Here is a 21,963-nt window from a genome sequence, read left to right as displayed (position 1 = left end):
TGGTCAGTGAATCAAATTCTTGCAATTTCCTATCTCCATTGGTAACCTTAGTTTTAACACACACATGCACAGACACACACACCAGCTGTTTTCACATTGAGCACATCTTATTCAGAATCACACACCTCATGACTCATATTGAGACTTATAGTGTATCTACTCACAAACACTGCAGGATTATTTTAACATTCTCTCAAAAACATGGTCCACAATGAAAACATTAAAACTCATTCACCATCTTGAAGCTCTTTGTTATAAAGAGAAAATTAGAAACTAGAATAATTTAATAGGTACGAATAAGCATTCCACAGCAAGGCACTAATTACTTCAGAAAGTTTTCATAGTATGGTCTACACACAGTAATTGTTTTATAACCTAATGTTTTTTAGTGAACTAGCCCCTAATTTCTTCACTGTTTGGACTACACACTGAAAGCCTGAACTGTGTAAATGGAAACTGAACCAATATCTAAAAGCACCAAAGAACTAATGTATCATCAGCTACTAATTGTCAGAATATTGTCAGTTGATAAATCAGTATATCTCTAAACAATAATATGCAAATGGATCTTAGATTCAGAGCAAATGCTAAAAAGTATTTACTAGAGGTCATGCCAAGAGGGTCATATGTTATGCACATTATGCAACATAGTGGTGCAACTTTCTTAAAATAACATTTTTGAGATAAATAGATCATAACAGATTGTGATCATTAATGACTTGGTGTTTACAACTGGGGTGGGATGAGGGGTGAGGAGGCGTTGTCCAGCACATGATGAAATTTATCTCTGCTCTCCTCAGTTTATGAGAGCATACATTTGTTTAACCATTTACAAAAGTCAGCCACAAAGGCAGCAATACATTACCTACTACAATCTAAAGGTTTTTTTTCAGTTTGGTTTTTTTTTTTTTGATAAACTTTTAAACAAATATATCCATCTAATTTATCATCATCAGCTTGGTGCTTTCCAAATAATTTTCAAATGCTGATCCAAGAACATGGCCAGATTACAATAGCAAGTTCCCAGAATTTCATGCTTTTCCGCATTCTAAGCATTTACACCATTACCTCACCAACCAGAATATATTTTACCAGATTAAACTGTAAAGATACTCTAAAATAGCTATTTGAGACATTTATGGTCCATTTCCCATAATGATGTATACATCTTGGAAGGAGCAATAGAACCTTGCAAACATGTGCTGACAGGTTCCTTATGGCCATAGCAGATTATCAACTTCACAGAACAAAATACCAAACAACTACCTCAGCCTCAGATCATGGGAATCATTTCTAGGAATTTTGTTTGTTTGTTTGTTTTTGAAACATCATGAAAAGTAAAAACAAACAAACCAAAATTAAATCTTATAGGCGACCTAACCTGAACAGCAAAATATGTAGTTAACCTACTTAAAATTGTAATTGCAAAACAAAACGTCTCTTCACCATAAACACAATACATGATGCATAGGTTCATAGCCTTCACTCTACAAAATACGATTTAGTCAGTGCCCAATTTCAACAAAGTTCCGCTCTAAAGTTCGCCGAAGCATGTCTGTCACACGGTATACAATATAAAACTGCACGAAAATTGTAGCCAATAGCACTCCGAAATATTCAGGTGCCCATGGACGCAGACAAGGCAATAAAACCTAATATGGCCACATGGTAACCTTCATCTGTGGGTAGTCTGTCCCATCCTCAGCGATGTCGGGCAAGTAAACACGTGCCCGTTAACTGCATCACGATGTGCTTAATCACAAAGTAAAGTTGCAGTAAATGATTTGGTTTTTCATACACAGCAAAGACTATCAAGAAAATGAATACACATCACTCCATAGACGTGCCAGCGTCTTGAACAATTTGTGATAGATTATTGCGCCACAAAGTAAAGCAATAAAATATGGTATCGCAGTTATTGATATGAAGAATAGGTATGAAGAAAACAGCTCTTTACTCTGAGGTAGGTTTTGCGCAATGACGTTTTTTTTTTTTTTTTTTTGCAGTTTTGTGGTTATGGTCCATGTAATTGCACGTAAGAGTTGTTCTAAAATGCTAAGTAGTAGCCTACTGGCACAGGGATAGGGCCAGATCTGTACGCGCCGTCCCCATCAACCACACCAACACATAGCGCATTCTACCTGCGACTGTGTAGCTTTGTCTAAGACTCACACAGCCTGGCCTAGTCCAGACAAATGTGACACCGTTAAATAAAATCCACGTGCCATGTATGCAAATTAAGCGCTTTTGGGAATACCTGAAAGAAAACAAAACAAAACAAAACAGTTGTTAAAATGTGAATGCTAGCTAGCAGATTCTACTTTTAACTTACTTTCTCCACTGGCGGACCACAGGCAGATCGTAGGGAGACAGAGCACGAGACCCCAAAATAAGGTCGAAATATTCCTTGCTGTTCTAGATCTCATTCCTGTCTCATTTATCAATTTCCCCAAAATAGAAAGGTCGTGTCCAATAAATATAAAACAGCAAAACGCTTTCAAATAATAAAATATCAAATGAGCGTAGCTCTATATCGAACAGATCCTTTACATTTAATTGAGGGCTTAAAGAAAAACAAATCGCGTTTTCTGTTGAGGCAAGTGGAGCAAGGTGACAGGAGATAACACTTGAGTTAACAATGATACATTCTTTTCTCTAAATAATCAAAACATCGTGTTATTTATGCCAGCAGCGCAATGACCTGTGACTTATTAAATTAACTGAACCACGAATTTCACACAAACGATAATCCGCATCTTCAGCCTCCATTTCTTGAGGGGAAAAAAAAAACAGAAGCGACGCGCACGCGATCTTAACGGCCAGCAAACGAACGCTCTCTCGTGCACCAAAATCCCTTCTTTAGAGCGAGCGTTTCATGTAGGCCTGTTCAGGGTGAACACCGGCGAGGTCGGGTTCAGAAGACAGTGACTCGGGTAGGCTATGAATGAAAATGCAGCCCCGTTCAATGAGTCTCCCCACAGGGATAGATCCAAAATATCCGCCAGGACAAAAATGGTTTCACCAACTGCACCCCTCGGTTCTCCCTCCCTCCGTCTCCACTCGCTCTCACGATCGCTTTTCCAGTCGAAATAATCCTTTTCAGAGACGCAAAAACACAAACACGGGTCTCTTGAGTTAGGGACAGATTTTCCACGTCGACAAAAATCATAGGTTAGTTTATTTCAAACAAATACAAGCCTCGCATTTAATTCCAGTCTCGGCAGCGGCACGGGGCTGCAACGCAACGGCCAGACTCCTCTGACAGTCTCCGCTCCGTAGACTCACCGCTGTAAACAAGACTCTGCTCCTCACACACACACACACACACACACACACACACACACACATACACACACACACACACACACACGGAAGCGGGAAAAAAACGGAGTGGAGTACGATTACGGTACGGCCGGTGAAAAACGGAGTGGAGTTCGCTTACGCTACGGTGGGTGAAAAACGCTGGAATCCATCAGCATCGGAACCTTCCATCAGTAACCGTGTCAGTGTTACTGTAGTTCTGTGACAGTTACTGATGGAAGGTTCCGATGCTGATGTTGCAATCTTCGTATAAAATGCAACATTTCGGTTTTTTGTCAAACGTACAAGTTATGTATCTTTATGTATTACTATTACTGTTTACATTAATATTTCCTTCACAGCCTGATTCGATGGTTTCAGGATTTTTCTCTGATATGATTGATATTATAGGGATTCCAACTAGACTTAATTTCGGTCTAAACCTAATCATAGGCCTCTCATATATATATATATGAGATATATCTGGGTATACAACATTATATATATATATATATATATATATATATATATATATATATATATATATATATATATATATATATATATATATATATATATATATATATATATATATATATATAATGTTGTATACCCAGACAAGACTATAGATACATTTAAAATTTGAATGTAAATAAAACCATGCTGAGAAAAACAAGCTAATTTATTGGACAATTATACTAGGCCTGACTTTCAATAATAATTAATTTACCTTATTGAGCCGTCGTTGTTTTGCCTTAGAATAGTTTATGAACAAGTCCACATCTTCGGTGTGTGGCATCGGACATTTCTTGCCCATTACAGTCACACGTGAGTTGCAAGTAAAACCCGATGCAGAGTTTAATTCAAGTAGGTGGACAGGACTCTTAATTATGCGTGCGTTAACGCCTTTTTCTGCGCGGATTTACTCATCTTTTACCCAGTTATGTAGATCAGGTTTTCGTCATTTTTTCTTTGTTCAACCGCAGTGATCGCATCACGAAGATGCAAGGAGGGCAGTGAATCTTTTCAAGGGTAGACCAGCCTGCAATTATACAGTATTTTTAGCTTTAATCTAAATAGTATATTAGTAAAATAGGAAAGACCTGTCTAAGATTAGTAGAATCCAAAAGCCCTGTACGACGTAGTCTGGCCTACTTGCTTTTATTATTTGTGTTAAACTGAAAAAAACCTAGCATAATAATAAACAATGATAATGCTTAAAAGAAATGTATACGAGAAACATAGGGTTAGGGCATAATACGTTTACCCTGGCATTGATCTCATTACGGCATACACACAAGAATCTGTGAAAACTGTGGGAAAAACTTTATTATTTTATAGATGAGAATGTCATCAGTATCTTCCCATCTAACATCTTAATTTCTTCCCATACGTACCCAAATCCGAACGAACGCACACTTGCTCAGTTGAAGAGTGAATTTGATTTGGTAGTATTCAGGTCTTGTTGGAACACGGATTCTTGCATTGGCACGTTGGTATTTCATGAGACATTATTTCAGTTGACAGTATATAACGTTGCTTAATGGCCATTCTTGCGACTCGCTCGATTTCAGCAGTCGCTCACTTAAAATGCAAGTTTGTATTTGGCGCCTCCTTTTGACTAAAGGATGGAAAAGCTCATAGCTAATGGTGAATCCTATCTAACCGAAGTCTTTCCTACTGAACACTTTCATTTTTTGTGTTTCATAAATCATTCACGCGGGTTTACTTTCTATGAAGGTTAAATTTAATGTTTAGAAAATATTGTGGTCAGTCCTCTTTTGGTTTAACCTTTTCTCTGATATGATTACAAACTCCTGATTACACGAGTGTTTTTATATAGGATAAGGTTGTTTAGTTTCCATTGATTATGAAAGGCCAGTGGAAACCAGATGTTCAAATTAGTTCCTTAAATAGATCCTGTGCTTGGAGGATCAGCAGTCATTTCTCCATGAAACACAGTATGTCATTTTGGGGGTAACATAATAATTTTCAGTGAGAACAGATTTCAGATTGTTCAAAAACAATGCACCCACAGAGGATATGTTATGCAAAGGATACATGCAGATTTTTTGTGGTGATTTAAAGGAGCTCTATTGGAAGTAGCAGGGTTCAAGAGAGCTAAAATCTATGTGCAATGCCCACTGATTAAATTGTCTGTATTGTGGACATGTTATGGCCTTTACAGATTAAATGTTGTAGTGTAAAGCTGATCATCTATCTTGTAGTGACTTAGTAACATGGAAAAACTCCTGCATAAATTCCTCTCAGTTATCTCCACAGTCTCAAAGCTCTCTCAGTGACATAAGATGAGAGCTTTGCATTACCTTAGGCCTGGCAAAACCAAGTTTTAAAAAAGAAAAGAAGTGACAGCTATAACCACCAGGAAAACAACATGTGAGGCTCTTCCGTCAGCAAGCACACACACACACTCACACACACACACACACACACACACACACACACACACACACACACACACACACACACACACACACACACACACACACACACACACACACTCGTGGGTGTACGTCAGCATTGCACCACTTGCATTTGCAATTGTCCTCATGTGCCAGCTGGTGATGAAGCCCACCTACCTCGAGTGCTTCACATTCGGTTTCACTTTGCCCTGGCGCTCAAGTGGAAACATGAGTGTTTACTGTAGTTGCCTTGCACTTACTAACAAGAGACAAATTGTTTTTCACTTAGCTGAAGCAGTGGGGGTGGGGTGGGATGAAGGTGAAGGTGACAATTATGTTTTGGAGAAAAGAAAAAGATTCCTGAAAAAAAGCTGAAATTAAGACAGCTTAGGTGCAGGAGGCATATGATCTGAACTGACATATTCCTGGTGGGGGTGGTATGTTGTTTTGCCGTGACACAGTAATTTGATCACATCCATTATTGTTCTGGGACATTCATGTTATTGAAAGATGGAGACCCAGACGTTTTTTAATATACTCAAGAAGTTACTATGGTATCATCATGTTAGTCTTCTGTAAACAATAGCTGAGGTGAATCATGTCTCACCTGTTGTCATCTAAACACATTTGTAGCAGGAATTCCAAAAGGATGTGTGTAGATTCAGGTTCAAATTTCACATTTATTGTCGGAGAAAGGATATCTGTTCTACACCACACTCATATGGATACATGATATGTATCTAACTACCAGTAAACAATAAACATTATTTATTTATATGGTAATAATAAATGATATACAGTACATCTAGCCTGACAAGCAAAGACAGAGACATTACAAAATTCACAAACACTCCTAGTGTGTCTTGTGTTGTGCACAGCGAATGAAATGATGCCACTATATAATAATACATTTCTTAACAAAAAGAAAAAAGATACAAACTATATACCTACACTAGTAATTAATAATTTAAGATGCATATTCCAGCTCATGGAGATGTTTATAACCTGGCTTCTGATATAAGTATATATGTCTGATATAAGACAGCTACATATAAAATCTAAATTCATTTATTTAAGGCCAATTATAGCTGTGATTAGTTTTTAGCTGTGCTATAGAATCTTGATTTCTCAATTGAATAGTTGTGTTGTCACTAAAAAGCTTATTAGAATTATCTGTTAGCTGCACCTCCTAAGCCTGAGATTAGTCACCATGCCTTCGCCATAAAGAGGCCGTATCAGTATGTCAATTGTAAAGTCTTATAGATTTTGCCCTTAAAGGCTGTAATCTTTCATAGTGTACTGACTGACCCTCCATGTTGATGGTGAAAAGGATACCATATTATATCAATGATCAATTTCTGCATTTGTGTAGTTTTGCAATTTAACTCCTCTTTACAAAAACTATACAGGTCTTAGAGATATTTCTGATAGGCCCCTATTATGTTAATATCAGTGAAGTGATAACTCAGTTTCAAAGGTTAGAGTACAGACTGACTTAGGGCTGTATTATAATCACTTGATGGGTCTGTTCATGAGACAGGACTGATGGCACTCACGGAATGCTGTGTGTGGGGCGTGTCGCAAGAGCCTGTAAACCACCGTACATGGTACGGTGCTTTGAGCCGATGCACATTTCCAGGATGAGGTAAGCGTGCTGACTGTGAGACAGGAACATCTGTATCACAAACAGGAGTCCCACAGGTGCTTTGAAGCTGTGTACCAATAGGCCAAGATCACCTTCCAAAACAATACCTTTGATGCCAAATAGTCATAGAAGCTAAATAGCTTGATTGATCCCCTTAAGATCATAAAGCCACAGTTCAGCAAAAACAAATTTAACAAGCTAAGCTGGCCTTCCCCAATGAGAAGAATTCCAGAAATGTTAACAATTTCTTAGTGGGAAGTTGGTGGTTTATGTGCAACAGGGAAGATGGGAGGTAGGAAATTATGGAAGAAGTCTTTTCCCAAAACAAATTTTGAGTGAGCAAAGATTGCTGTCCATTGGTTCCACTGGTTCAAAAACAAAAATACCAGAACAACCTAACAGAATCTATTTGTACAATGCTAGCCCCAAACAGAATATTATCCTATTCAACCTTGCACTGAAAACAAAAACAGAATTGTATCAGTTCCTGGGGTAATGAGCTGCATTCTTTGTGATGGCTTTGACATGGAGTGTCCTTTTTTAATGGCACGGCAATGAAGAAAATGGTAATTAATAAAATGGGACACCCAGCATTTCTCCATAAGATACTGCAACATGATAAACTAGCAATTGTATTAGAGCACAATGGCCCACCACATAGTTTCTCTCCTTCTCTTTCAAGGAGTTCTGACACACTCTGCTGAAGTGTGTTAGCATAGTGATAGGAATAAAATAAATGTAATTTAGATGTTTTACTCAAAATTAGAGCTTGTTTTCTATTTACAAATAACATATAATTTAAAATTAATTGGGCATGTTTTACTTGTTTTGGAGTCACAATTTATCATTTATTATGTGGGGCTTTCATCTAATTTTCTTAGTCTAAATATTACAGGCACTCAGTTGTCCTGCTGTAGCCATCTAGTGGGTGATGTGAAAACAGCGAGTACTCTAATTTCAGTAATGAATAAGGTCCATCAGTCACTGACTCTGAGTACATCAGGAAGAGTTTCCTCATCTTTGCAACATACATTTTTAAAGACCGCCAAGGTTTCCTGAGAAACAAGTAGTTTCAGACAGAGATCCTTCATCAGCTATGATCAATGTATTTAAATTCAACCGTACAACTTAGACTATAAACTGAGAGTCACCTGAGAGTTTATAAACTATATGCTCAAAATCCTGGAGTATTTCTCCTTAGTGATTCCCTGAAGAGAGCCCATGTGCACAGGACCTCACCAACTCAGTGTGTGTGAAAGAAGAATATTTTTCAACTTCCAGTCCAAACTTCTGTATGTGTAGAAACAAAGGCTGTGTCTTGGTCTGAGATAGGCTAGGCCAGTGAGTATTATTTAAATCAACAAAACCTTAATTCAAATCAAGTTTATTTATTTTAATAAAACTTCAAATAATGAATTTGTTTGTAATTTAGAAATAATTGCTGTTGGATATCTGTAGACTTGTATAATACATAAATGTCATTATGCGTGAATGAAAAGTACGGCGAAAGTTATCAACTGCTCAAATTCAGACAGTACAATTCTTACAGAGCTTAAAAGTTATCTTAGAAAGGTAGACTATACTCATGCCTCTACAAAATTGATAAATTGCTTTCTCTTCTTTCCATTGATTCGGCACTAGGTGGAGCTATTTTGCAAGAAGTGGAATTTCAAAGGTCAACGCACCTTCAAAATGGAATCCAAATCGAATTTGTCTCTTAAGCATCAAGGTAAGAATATAACTATTTGTTTCTTGGATCGTATCTGTTGTTAAAAGATCGCCTACACAAAACAATACTATGGTCCTTTGCTATAAACAGTGGTTTACACACAAATAAGGAACAGGAATTTAGGAATAAATAACCTGTCGACATTTAAGCAAAACATGTCCCCCCAAAAGACACTAATGAGAGTAGCATGTTAGGCTAGCTATATAAAAGTTAGGCAGAGAGTTATGTTCATTTCCTTTGTTTCGGGACGTTTTGATATTTGAAAAACTCCTCATGCGGGACTGCCCGGAATGACGTCATGTCGTCACGACGATTTCCATAATCTAGCTAAATTTTTCACTAAACTCCTTTATTTCTCCAGTGAAGTATCCAGTTGACCTGTCCTCTCAGGATTACAGCGAATTGAATTCTGACTCTGGTGAATACCTATCATGTCTCCATTTAGGTACAAAGTCCATTATTCTTCCTGGTGGAGCAAAGGTATAACTAGTTCTGGTGTTTCTGCTCTATATTGTATCCTTTTGTTAAGAATAAACAGGACAAACCTATCAGTGATAAAACATAAAACGAATTATTGTATAATCCTCAGGTGAAGATAACCCATGATAACATAGGTCACCTGAAGCTGTTTGGTGACGATGATCCACCGCATTCTGTTTTGACCCTCCATATGCCGGGAGATGAAACCCAAGGTCACTACCCTTCTGCCTGCTCTTCAGTCATCTGTCTGATTTTTGTGATTTTTTACTTTTAAATTGGCTTAACCTGCTCTTTCAGTGGTTGCATTGTATTTGCATGGAAAATGGTGGCCCATCAGAGATGTTCTGAAGACATCCAGCATACACAGAAATGGGCTTGTGTTTGTAAGTTTGTTACGTATATATGCAGAAATGCACAAGCAAAGTTCATAAAAAGGTGTGTAAAATGGTTATATTAGCAGTTAAGAGCAGTTTCTTAAGTTGTATGTCATAATATGGATGTTATAATTTTTGTATTACCACAGGTAGAGTCAGTGATGGAGAAAGTTATACTGTTCCTGCTCAGTCAGATTGTGTTTGGGGTGTTGGAGAGGCCTCTCGGAGAACACTTGTACTTCTCCATTCATCCTGCACGGGAGCATGGCAAACTCTTGTGGCAAGATGGAGAAGCAGTTGGCTTTTACACCATAAAAAAGAAAGGTGTGATTTATTTTCATATGTACTTTAAGCTTCACTCAGGGGACATTCTCCTCAGGTTTACTATACTCTCGGGTTAAGTTTTAATACTGTGCCTTGATGTCATGGAAACTTTAGACCAGAGCATCCCCGGCTCTCCTGCTAAGCTGTGGTATTTCCTATGCAGACTCTCACCACAATTACTCTTTGATCCTCACTGATTAATCTCAAAACCTCTGTCAAATGATTGTTAGTAACTTCTTAAGTGACAACTCTTAAATGTTTCTTGCTAAAAGAAGCTTTATTTATTCTGTGTGGTTAGCTTTCTGTCTGGTGCCAATCAGAAGTGGATGGGTTCCCCTTGTACGCAATGGACCCGCTCAAGATTTCTTCCTCTATTGCTTAGGGAGTATTTCCTTGCCAGTGTCGCTTTTGGCTTGCTTCCTGTGGGCCTGGACCTGGATTCTCTTTAAAGCTCATTTCTGTAAACCTACGTTGTGACAACACCTGTTGAAAATTGAAAATATTACAAATTAAAATATAAAGAAGCCGTACTTTTCTGCTGCTATGCACTACACTGTTCTGTGATATATTCTCAAAGAATATTTGAAGTGAGACATCATTGATATTTTTTACACTGTTGAGTTTAGTAACCCCTTGTTCATCTGGCCAGTATGCCAAGCATTATCATTCTTGCTTAGTTTTGTGGTTGGGCATTGTGGTGACATTTCTTGATGCTCTTGAAGGAAGCCTTGGCAGTGGGTTCACTGGTCAAAGCTATCTTCTCCCTGTGCTGGACACTGTGTTCGTACGCACCCACTGGAGGAGGAGAGGGCTGGCCCTGCACATGCTCCAGGACTTCTGCATGTCCATGCCCACAGAGACGGTGCTGGGAATCAGCTATCCCATATCCCCCAGCATGTATGCAGGTAGGTCAGGCCAAAGAGAACGAAAACTATTAGGCCCAAATGAATTTCAAAAGTGCCCATTTTCTCTGTGAATGTCTTATGAACGTGCGTTACGTGATAGCAAGCTGTGGTTCACATACTTCCAACATTCATCACTTGCCAAGGAATTTGCAATAAAGGGTTTACAAGCAATTAGTAAAATCAGTTTCCTGTAGTACTGTGAATATGTCCATTGTTATCTAGGGTCCTCTAAAGTTATTAATCTCTCTGACTAAGATAACTATGACTATGGAATACTGAATCACCACTAAAGAGATAACGTCAGTCTAGAAGTACTGGCTTCCTTGAAAAATATAAGATGTATAAAATAAACACCACAAATAATGAGTTACATGTTACATTGTGATACAGTGAAGTCTATAGTTATTTGGGCAGTTACCAAACCCACCATTTGTTCTTACGCCTCTTCGAAGACATTGGCTTTCAAATTAAACAAAGATTACAAAATGAAAGAGCTGACAGTATTGAGGGTGTACATTCATAACAGGTGTGCCACATAGGAATTAAACATAATTATATACATAGTCTTCCCTAATACTTAACCAAACAGCTAAATAGTTGGCTGAACAATCGAGGCTTAACCAGCTATGAGAAAGCATTAGGTAGTGCATGAACAATAACACAATACAAAAGAAAAGGTCTGGAGTGGATTCTAGATGTGGTATTTGCCTCTGATTTCTGTTGTTGTAGTCTTGTATAATGAGGACCAAAGAAGTGTGGGTACAAGTAAGGTAAATTATCATGAGTACCAAAGACATGTGGGTACCAGTAATGTACATTGTCACTGGCTGAAAAGAATAAACCAGTCTGACACACAGACAAAACTATGCACTCATAATCATAGCAAAGCTTCTAGACCATGGAAAGCCAAAGTTGTGGTTGACCTAAGAATACGTTATTAAAAAAAACACATTTTTGTAGATGATTATTAGAAGAATCTCCAGAGCATAGACACAAATGGTTTAAAACTCAACAACTTCCATAAAGAGAAAAAGAATATGACATTATTCCACATTATATCATTATACCATAAAGTACAAACAAGACAGTCAAGGACAGAAAGACCAGATTACTCTCCTTACATTACAAGGCTATGGTATCCTAGGACAAAGATTAGATGAAGCACAAGTGTGAAGGAAAGAGGAAATGATGGAGAAAAGAAATTTCCAACATTTCCTCCTTGCTTCACACTTGTGCTCCAGTTATGATCTGTTGCGTACCACCTTGTCTTTGAAATATGATAATGGTTTAAGTATATGTGGCGGTTGATGGGACTGACTCACCTTTTGGAAGATCTGACTGCTAACGACAGCAAAATTATGAATCCTGAAATGTTAAGAAGCATCTTAAAGCAACTGTGGAATGCTCGTGACCATCCAAGTCAGTCACCTAACTTGAATCCCATTAAGCATGCATTTCTGTTACTAAAGTCAGCATTCAAGAAGCCAGTGCTCCCAAAACAAGCAAGAAGATAAAATGGCTGCCTCACAGGTCTGGCAGAGCATAATGGTTACGCCACTGGGAATGGTGATATCTGCAGTTCACGCTGGGTACGGTGATATCTGCAGTTCACACATTTACAATATCATCATCTTCCAACACACTTCCATCGTTGCCAATGTTTTTTTCAGTTTTAATTTGTACTGTGAATGTCCATTTTCTTTTACCCACAAAACGGCGATTGTCACCCCTCAGCTGAAGAAAATTAGTATTGATTCTTCTGTGCTTAATGTTTTGGAAAACAAATAAGTAGGTAGTGTCCATCCAGAAATATTAGAAGAAAAAAAAAATTAAGTTCAGTGAGGCAAGAAAACATGGAAGTCCAAAAACTTTACTAAGACATGGTTAAATAAAAAACACTTCTCTAAAGATTTAAGTTTGTTTAGCTTTAAATAAGTAATCTTTAGGGAGCCATTTCACAAGTACTGTTTTGAAGAACATTTCTGACACGCCTTGTCTCAACTTGTTTGTACAGTATGCAAGAAGTACCTAGAGACCCACCAGGAACAAAGAGAACGTCTCTATGAAGTAGAGGCTCCAGGGGAATGGAGTCAGAGACGCAACGTGTGGTTAAACGTACAACTCCAGTCCCACCCAACACAGGGTGAGCTGCTTTGTTGTTTTGTGAAGGCAAAAGCAAAGAATGTTTGATGAAATGAGGCATTAATGTAATGACTCCCATAACCCATAGCTTGTGAAGCTGAGGAGTAGTTTTTTTTTCTGATGGGATCCCAGTATCTACCAACATTCTTATGGTGTTGTTATTAAGTTAAAGGAGTGCTCTTGTCATGCTGTGTCTGAGCCTGTTTGATTTGAAGCACCTCTGAAGAGGTCCTGGGCAACGTTCTGTTTTTTTAAATAGGTGCAAGCTCAGATGAAAGCCCAAGCACCACCCTGTCTGTTAAGAGAAAGTCCACAGATACTAAGGGGAAAGTGAATTATCATATTTTAGTTTATATTAACTTATGATTACATTCCTTGTATTTGTGTAAATAAATTCCTGGAATTTATTTTACAAGTTGTTTATGGAGACAGATAAGACAGTCAACTGAATGTAACAACTGTTAAACCACCAAATGAAATTGACAACATACCAGGCAAAACTATAAGCAAATCAGGAAAATCTTCTGGGAAGAAACATTTTAACCCAAATTAAGACAGGATGCAACTCAATTAATGCAACTTTTATATAGCTTGAAAAATTCTGAAATTATCTTTTAACCAGGTCCTGGAGTCCATGTCACCAACCAGCACAGAGTCAAGAAGACCTCAAAGGAGCTGTGTACAGAAGCGACTAGTCAACCAGGTTGTGTTCAATAAGTGTAAAAAAGCCAAGACATCGTATTAAATTCTGTTGCACTGAGTGGGTTTAGATGTGGAAGGTTCCCAGCAAGCTATGCTCGAGATGTTAGTCATATATCGGGGACAATATCAGTCTCCTGCATCACCATCAAAGTTTTTATTTCTTTGATTGACGCCGTGTTCAAATTTTAAATGGAAATGGGAACTATTAGATTCTTTTCACGATCACAGGTTTACATTACTGATACAGAATATATTTGTTAAACAAAGTCAATGAACACAATGAAATACTTAATGAAATACTAATAATGTATTAATCCTATTCTGTATATAAGATATAGTATGTTTATTATAGTTATCAGCATTGAGCAATTTTGAGTAAAATTTGGGCAAAAAACACTTCAGTTTGTCAAGAAGAGGATATGTACAGTCACTGAAATAGCAAAAGGTCTGCCAAGAAGAAAATCTTTGTTCAAAACTATGATGATTATGACTTCACACAAATGAAACCTGTCAGGCAGTATCAACAGTGGCAACAATGACCAAATTTGAAAAAAATCTTTATGGTCTCAACTTAGATAGCAGATCAATAGCTTCACAAAGCTCTACTATAGAATTGCATTTGAGGAAACACCCTTAAGTATGTGCAGCAGTTCCCATAACCTAATGTAGAGGAAACACAACATTGACTTTGGTCTTTCAGTCTCCTTCTTGTACATCTGGAAGGGTTTTCCTTTTTAGAAAGACAAATGCGGCCTTCAACTCAGGCTTCCTGTTTCTTTCCAAGTCTTCATGATAATGGGTCCCTGAAGAAGGGTCCAGTTTCTGGCTTTTCAAGGATTGCATCAGCACTTCAGTTCCTCATTACTGACATTTTGATGTATAGTCCTATGTTTATTATTTTGACCACCTATGGAATAAAGGTTTGAGTGTTTGTTGAGGCAATTTCTCTCATAAGTAAAAGCACATTGCTGTGGTCATTTGGTGCTTTCAGCTTTGTGTTAATATGTTCTAACATATGAAATCTAGTTTGTATTTTTTGTTGCATTACTTGCAAAAACAACTTCACAATTCAGAAACAGTTTTACTGGCATCAGAATTGGCTGGAAAATGCATTACAAACATTACATTTGACATATTACTAATTATCTATTTATAATATTTTTCACTTCTTTTGTTTAAAAAATAGCTAAAAACAGATTTGCATCTCTTTTTTTCTAAATGTCTGCATGTTCTTGTTGATTTAGTTCAAGGCCATGTTTAGACTTAAGAGCCAAGGCTAAACCGATATGCATATTCTGCCAGCTATCAACAAAAATGATCATTTCAATGTCTCTGTTTTTAACTGGGTTTCTTTTCTTTAAAAAACAAAACAAAAACAAAAACAGCTGTTAATTGGATCTGTGCTGAATGATTAAGCTTAGTTTGCAAGCCTCTCTAGATTGTCAATGGAACTGAGGCTTGGGCCCCTCTGTGGCATTCTCCTTTATATTCTAACCTCTGCACCACGGCTGATTTCTATAGAAAGACTGCTGCAGATTGTAATGTTAGCCTTTAGCCTTTTAACCAGACAGAAGCCAGTTTTTTGCCTGTATCTCCTAGTGGTTAGGTGTCATGCCACAGCCTCTATCTAGCAAGAAACGCACATATGTACCCTCAAATCCCCATCAGTCAACATCATCAGCTACTCCCCTGTTCTCAATCTCCCAAGTATTAGTCATACTGTTCACGCTTTGCGTGGTAGCCTACTTCTGCCTGCAGTCAAGCCACTGCTTCACACTTCCACATTATTTCCTGACTCTATTCTATGCTGTTTAAACGATTTCCTGTTTTTCTTAATAAAGCGCTGTGCCACCACTTGTGTCTCACTCCTGTGTTAAATGCAACATTAGGTTTTTTGTGGGGGAGATACTGCAATGTTCATGTGCTTCCATAGATCAAAGCCAATGTTTGCACGTATACCCGGCCCAATGCTTCAAATGTTTTGTCAAAGTAAATATATTAAAAATGTGTGTGTGCCCATTTAAGGCTTGTCTGGGGGGGTTGAGCTGAGGGAAGGGCAAGGACTCCTAGAATGCCATGGGCCTCTCCACACTTTATTTAGTTTAAAATTAATGTGTTTATGTGCTGTTTTAAATAGTTGATCTGTGTGGTATGTGGGTGTTTATTTTAGTTTTGATTAGATTCGAGTGTTCAGAAGATTGTTACTGTCCCTGTGTTGAATATGTGTTTTAGTTACCCTACCACGTTTTTCTAATTAGCCAAGTTTCTTCCCTGTTGTTACGCTTTTTTAATAAAAGAGAACTTTTATCTGAAGGAACGATGTTTTCTGGTCCTTCTTCACTGCAAACACTACATTGGCATCAAACGTGAGATGCTGCCACTGAGCTGGAGGGAACTGAGCAGTGCATCAACAAACTTTAAGGTGGACAGTGAAAAAGTAGCCCAGAGGAAAGGGGTACTAAACATTACCGCTGACGCCTGCTGGACAGCCTTGCTGTTGGTTGCTTGGGGAAGATGGCGAGGAAGGCAGTACAGTGAAGCTCAGTAGAGACTGAAGGCAAAAACAGCGCACATCCACCTTCCACTCTATAACATTGAGGATTCCAGGGAACCATAATACGCAACGCTTTCAGTGGTCACCTGGCATTGTGGCAAGATGATGGATGTCACTATAACACTGTGTTCAGCTGCAAGCTGTGTTTCACACTGGAAGGGAAAGTACAAAAACTGCTCCTCAACGCTGGTCCATCTGCCTAACTTTGATGGTGCAGTCACAACCCTGGGGCAGGTATTCCAGGCTGTTAAGTCCACCAACCTATGACAGCACCCCAAAAACCAACCTTCAGCAGCATGTGAGCTTTTTTCTTTGTAGGACATGTACCTGGAGCTGGAGTGGAAACAGATCCAGCAACGGTGGACTCTAGTGTGCCGGTGGCTCACGCCATGAAACACCAATGAGCTGCAGGGCTTCCTGGGTTTGGCCTCACACTACCGGCACTTCAGAGTGAAAGGGGCTGCGCTCTGGTGGGACAAGGAAGCAGAATAGACATTTGCTGCTCTCTGTGATTGGCAATGTGAAGGCAACAGTGCTAGCCTTTGCTAGCATTTGCCAGCGAGTTCCTCATGAACACACATGCCAATGACAAGGGCATCGGTGCCATCTTCTCACAGGTACAGTATGGACTGAGAGAGTCCATGCACACTACAGCCATCCTTAGAGCAAGCCACAACACAACTACTGATGAGGAAAACACTGCTGGCTGTTGTGTCAGGGCTGTGACATTTCCATGCTTACCTCTATGACATCCCCTTCATCAGAGTTCCTGTACCAAGTGTGAGAAGAGCTGATGCCTTGGCAACGTGCAGTTTGAGGAAGATTGTGCTAAGTGCAGTCTACGGGCCAGCCAGTGTGTGGTACTTTGGGATACGCAAGACGATTCTACTGGCCATGGAGCTAATTATGCACCGCTGCTATAGTGCACAGAAAAGAAGGGACTTCCGCAGCAATCACACGCCCTGATTCAGCCTCACCATTCCATCACACTGATGGAGAAGGTCACCAATGGAAGTCCCGGCCCCCTTTCCCACCACTGATGCTGGGAACCTGTATGTCATTTGTGGCCGTGGATTGTTTCACCAAGCAGCTTGGTGCATACTTGAGGCAGAGCATGGCTGGTGGCTGGTGAAGGATTTCTTGCCAGAGGTCTACAGCAAGCAGGGGTGCAACTCTGAGTCGACAGACAAGGCTGAGGTCTGCAAACAACAGGGCGTCCAGAGGAATTATACTACTTGTGGAGTAGCTCAACTCCGCATAACTGGGACTGCCACCTTCCCCTGGTCCTTCTGACATGCAGCTCCACCATACAGAAGTCTGCTTGTTTTCCAAGGAGGCACTGTTGCACCATGGGACTGAAACAGGACTGGGGCTCCTGTTGCTGGGGTTTTTTGTTGTTGTTGTTGGGGTTTTTTGTTTTTTTGTTTTTTTTTAAATAAAGCAGCATTTTCATTTGAAAGAATAACGTTTACTGGTCCTTCTTCATCGCCAACGCTACAATACCATTTATAAACAAACTCCATATTACTGTTATTTGTACTTTGCTTGCTAACAAGTAGCCAAATCAAAAGGTTTCCTAAAGTAAAACAGTCTAAGAAATTAGAAATAAAGGGCGTTTTCTGGTAACTTTACTTTTTAAAAACACACAACACCGCAGATTTTACGGCGTGCTGCTCAGAATGAGCTACTGATCTTCAAGCGATTTTATCACGTCAGCTCCGCACGCGAGTCTTTGCTTTATTACGTCAAACCAGGAAGTCGGAAAAAGGTTTTCGGAGAAGACAAATCTGAACTTTAAAATGAGTCGGATTTATGACAACACAGCGTTACACAATAAACCAGTTCACAACGAAAAGTTGCCTTTTCTCTGGGATCCGTCTTCATATCAGAGGTAATTATTTTAGGTGTTGCCCAAATGTTGGCAGATTGCATCGATCCTTACCAAATGTGCATTCGAGACGAGGCTGGCATACGAAAAAAATGAAAAAAAAAAAGCATTGCAAACAAAATGTCTTGCTCTACAACGAAATTAATTTTATTAACCATATGTTTCAGAGGCCTTGGCCTAATTTTAGAAGGGACGTTTGTTGATGTGTCACGCCATGCAGTCACAGACATCAACAACAGAAAGGTAAGGAAAAGCTGTAGTTGGCCTACAAACTCCACGAATACATAGCCTATGTTGTTGTTGTTGTTTAATGCTTAATTTAAAATGTATTTGCTTTACTTGCGCCATAATAATACCATTATTTAGCCTGGTTGAGGTTTTTTTTTTTTTTACATTGTTAGTCAGAATTGGGAAAACGTAATAACCATAATTTATTTACAAAGCGTCAACAAAAAGAGTTTAGTTTTAGTGACTTTTTGGTTGTACTTATTTTAGTATTCATGAATGCATGTCTGTTGCAGGAACGTTATAATGTTTTGTACATCAAGCCCAATCGAATCCACTGCAGGAAATATAATTCCAAGGGCAACGAGATAGAGCCGAATTTCAGTGAAACCAAGAAGGTCAATACTGGTTATCTTATGTCATCGTACAGTAAGTATTTCTCTTGCATTCATATAAAGTATTACAGGGAGCTGGTTAATTTTCAGTGTTACATATTATATAGCCTGCGGTCTATTTGTACATTTTTAGTCATCTTGTCTGTTAGATCTGATTTCTATTACCTGACCTCCGTGTTATTCTCAGATTAATAGATTACCAGTGCCAGTTTCTGCTTAAAACAACAACTTTGCTGCACACTAAAGGATTTTATATGTGAATCAGTGGTCATAATTTAATTCTGACTTAGCAACTGCTAAAGTCACTGTACACACGTGTTGTTACATCTATTACTATTACAACAATTACATATTACAACTATTAACTATTTGCTTTTTCTCACCTTTGAGATGCATTGAGGCTATTCAGATATTAATTTTCTGTGACTGGCATTTTTTTATATTAACAGCTGTCTGAAAAATAAGATTTTGGTTCCCTACAAGAAAGTGACTAATTTGTTTATGAAATATCCCTTTCTGAGGATGGATGGATAATTATATTGTGGCAGTTTCTTCAAACAATAGTACACAAGACTAGCTTGGAAAATGTGTGTTTTTTCACTTATCTGCTGTCTTTACAATATTGTGGTTTCTCACTGCCTGGTGTTCTTTAGGTCAGGACCAAGAATTTGTCAAATACAACTCTGTGAGCTTTCTAAACCAATAAACCTTTGCATCCGATAATCCCTAGATAAAGAAAGTAGTTGCCCAGACAGTTAAACTGCTTCACAAGTTTATTTATGTGCAGTACCAGTCAAAGGTTTTAACACATCTGACTGCAAGTATGTTTTTCATTGTCTTAATGGCTTTTTATTCTAATGGTTTATGCTTAAATTCTGAGAAATATAAATAGTGAAGTTGACAGGCTGTATATGAATTGATTTCCAACGATATAAAATGGTTTAGAAAACTCCAAGAGTATGAAAAGCCATAATCAAAGAGTGGAAACCTTCAAAGAATCTGAAATATAAGAGAGTCAATATTTGTTTAACAAAGCATAATAATTTATGTGTAATTTCATTGTTTTGATATTGTTATGGTTTTTCTAAAATGTGGAAAATATTAAAAATGGACAAAGAGTTGGTGTGTTCAGACTTTTGACTATTACTGTACATGTGCTAACCACGTAGAATTGGAGGCTAAGGGCGAGTCGGATCGTCTTACTGTGGACCAACTGAAAGACATAGTGAATAAGAAGGAGCTGCTCAGGATGACAGAGAAGCTCTGCCCCCAGCAAGCCTTCGCGTTCTGGGTTCCAGAGTCTGAGATGGAGAAGACAGAGCTGGAGATGGGCCAGGATATCCGTCTGAAGACCAAAGGAGATGGTCCCTTCATCTGTAAGTGCAACCTTCATACAGCTGTAAATGGGTGGAAGCTCACTTGATATAAAACACTATTCATTGCATGACCTTTTCTCCCCTTTCTTTCCTTTTTTTTTTAGTTTCCTTTGCTAAATTGGATGCCGGCACAGTGACAAAATGCAGCTTTGCGGGAGATGAGAAGACAGGGGCATCGTGGACTGACAAAATAATGGCCAACAAAGCAGACACACATAGTAAAGCAAAGCCAGCAGCACAGGGTGAAGGGGCTGAGGATGAAGAGTGGGTAAGATACTTACATCCTGAACAATATTTGTCCTGTTTGGACTTTCTCCTTTGGGGGGTGCTTGGGTCTTTTAAATCAGGAATGTGACATATTACTTAGTGAGGTAGACATAACATTGGTGTTATAAACTAAGTGAAGAATGCATTCCCACCCCCCCAAAAAAACCCACATGGTACTGATACTTAATGCAGTACACTGAAAGCCCTCTGTTTAGGTGCTCATGTTCCTCTTTTCTTGTTAAGGACAGTGCACTATGGGTAATGTGATTAGAGGACATGTATTTTAGTTTATCTTATCTGTATGGAACATTTGAAACATCTCAGTGTGTTGTATCCTTGTTTTCAGGATGACTGACTGGTTCACTGAAACCAAAGCAAGCCACTGTTTCCAAGATATATGTACACACATCATATAGAAGTTGATGATATGAATTACGTTACCTTCTGATATTTATGATATTTTTTTTATTATTCATTAATGTCTTTAGGCTGGGATTCATAAATAAAATTATATTTGTTTTATCAGCACCTTTTATAATGTTTGAAGACATTATGACATAACAGAGTACGGAACAATTCTATTCTCACTGCAATAAGTGTTTTAAATAATAATTGTATTAATTGATTTAAAGACAATCATAATCTTTGTAATCCTATTTTAATTTTAAAGGAGAATATTTCACTTTCAAACTTTAGTAACTTTATTCTTTTTTTCTGACATTTTTGATTGTCTATACATAAAATGTTCATAACTGAATATTTTTAAAAAAAGGTTTTTTACATAATATATATTCCTTTATATAGGTTTCTATATTTATAAAATACTAGATTGCAATGTATTTTAAAAAGTACTTAATATTACCAAGTAAGAGGCATTTTTGGATATAATTTCATTTACATAAACAATATCAAGTTTATGTAATATACATGAGTTTGCTTGTCCAAAAAAGAAACCCAATAAAAATGAATTCAAATGTTTCACAGGCACATACATTTTCAAGAGTCACATACATTTAATTGTTATTTCATATTAAAGCATATCTGCCAACTGTAATTATGTGGTTCCTTTTTATTAAAATAATTTATTTATGTGTCTAGTTGTTTTTAAATTATTTAAAATGTTACATTATGAACATTTTTTTTTAATATGAAAATACTCAAGTTGTCTACTGATAAAGAATACAACACATTTAATTTAATAATAATATAAGGAGCTGGGTCTTCCATTACTGTG

The 21,963-nt window shown here is 38.0% G+C and overlaps 3 protein-coding genes and 1 long non-coding RNA gene across 8 annotated transcripts in view; 2 read left to right on the top strand and 2 right to left on the bottom strand.

Annotated features, from left to right (window-relative positions):
* Positions 1-3,268, bottom strand: part of igf1ra (insulin-like growth factor 1a receptor) — a 76,190-nt gene extending 72,922 nt beyond the window's left edge. For all 5 annotated transcript variants that reach the window (XR_014123996.1, XM_081715201.1, XM_081715202.1 and 2 more), the window contains exon 1: positions 2,333-3,268. Coding sequence is in view for 4 of the 5 variants with exons in the window: in XM_081715201.1 (XP_081571327.1) it covers positions 2,333-2,426 (94 nt within the window). In the remaining variant the exon portion in view is untranslated. The remainder of the gene's footprint in view (positions 1-2,332) is intronic.
* An 86-nt stretch (positions 3,269-3,354) lies between these two features.
* On the top strand, positions 3,355-16,317 carry fam169b (family with sequence similarity 169 member B). The gene is made up of 9 exons (XM_027003992.3): positions 3,355-3,448; positions 9,010-9,097; positions 9,459-9,577; positions 9,687-9,789; positions 9,875-9,960; positions 10,101-10,275; positions 10,998-11,180; positions 13,195-13,323; positions 13,945-16,317. Exons 2-9 carry the CDS (start codon positions 9,061-9,063, stop codon positions 14,037-14,039), a joined length of 927 nt encoding a protein of 308 aa, XP_026859793.2. The 5' UTR covers positions 3,355-3,448; positions 9,010-9,060; the 3' UTR covers positions 14,040-16,317.
* LOC113573617 (uncharacterized) lies at positions 10,527-13,169 on the bottom strand. The gene is made up of 2 exons (XR_003410224.3): positions 12,503-13,169; positions 10,527-10,758 (listed from the first exon to the last, which is right to left on the bottom strand). It is a non-coding gene; the product is annotated as an uncharacterized LOC113573617 (long non-coding RNA).
* Positions 16,318-18,306: 1,989 nt separating the features above from the next.
* Positions 18,307-21,783, top strand: arpin (actin related protein 2/3 complex inhibitor). Its single transcript, XM_027004012.3, has 6 exons — positions 18,307-18,469; positions 18,634-18,709; positions 18,988-19,120; positions 20,256-20,462; positions 20,567-20,730; positions 21,076-21,783. Exons 1-6 carry the CDS (start codon positions 18,378-18,380, stop codon positions 21,082-21,084), a joined length of 681 nt encoding a protein of 226 aa, XP_026859813.2. The 5' UTR covers positions 18,307-18,377; the 3' UTR covers positions 21,085-21,783.
* The last annotated feature ends 180 nt before the right edge of the window (positions 21,784-21,963 follow it).

Source organism: Electrophorus electricus, chromosome 6 (genome assembly GCF_041902795.1).
Source record: "Electrophorus electricus isolate QZ-2024a chromosome 6, ASM4190279v1, whole genome shotgun sequence".
Classification (NCBI taxonomy): Eukaryota; Metazoa; Chordata; class Actinopteri; order Gymnotiformes; family Gymnotidae; genus Electrophorus; species Electrophorus electricus.
Note: the sequence above shows the minus strand (reverse complement) of the source record. Positions and strands in the feature narration are given on the sequence as shown.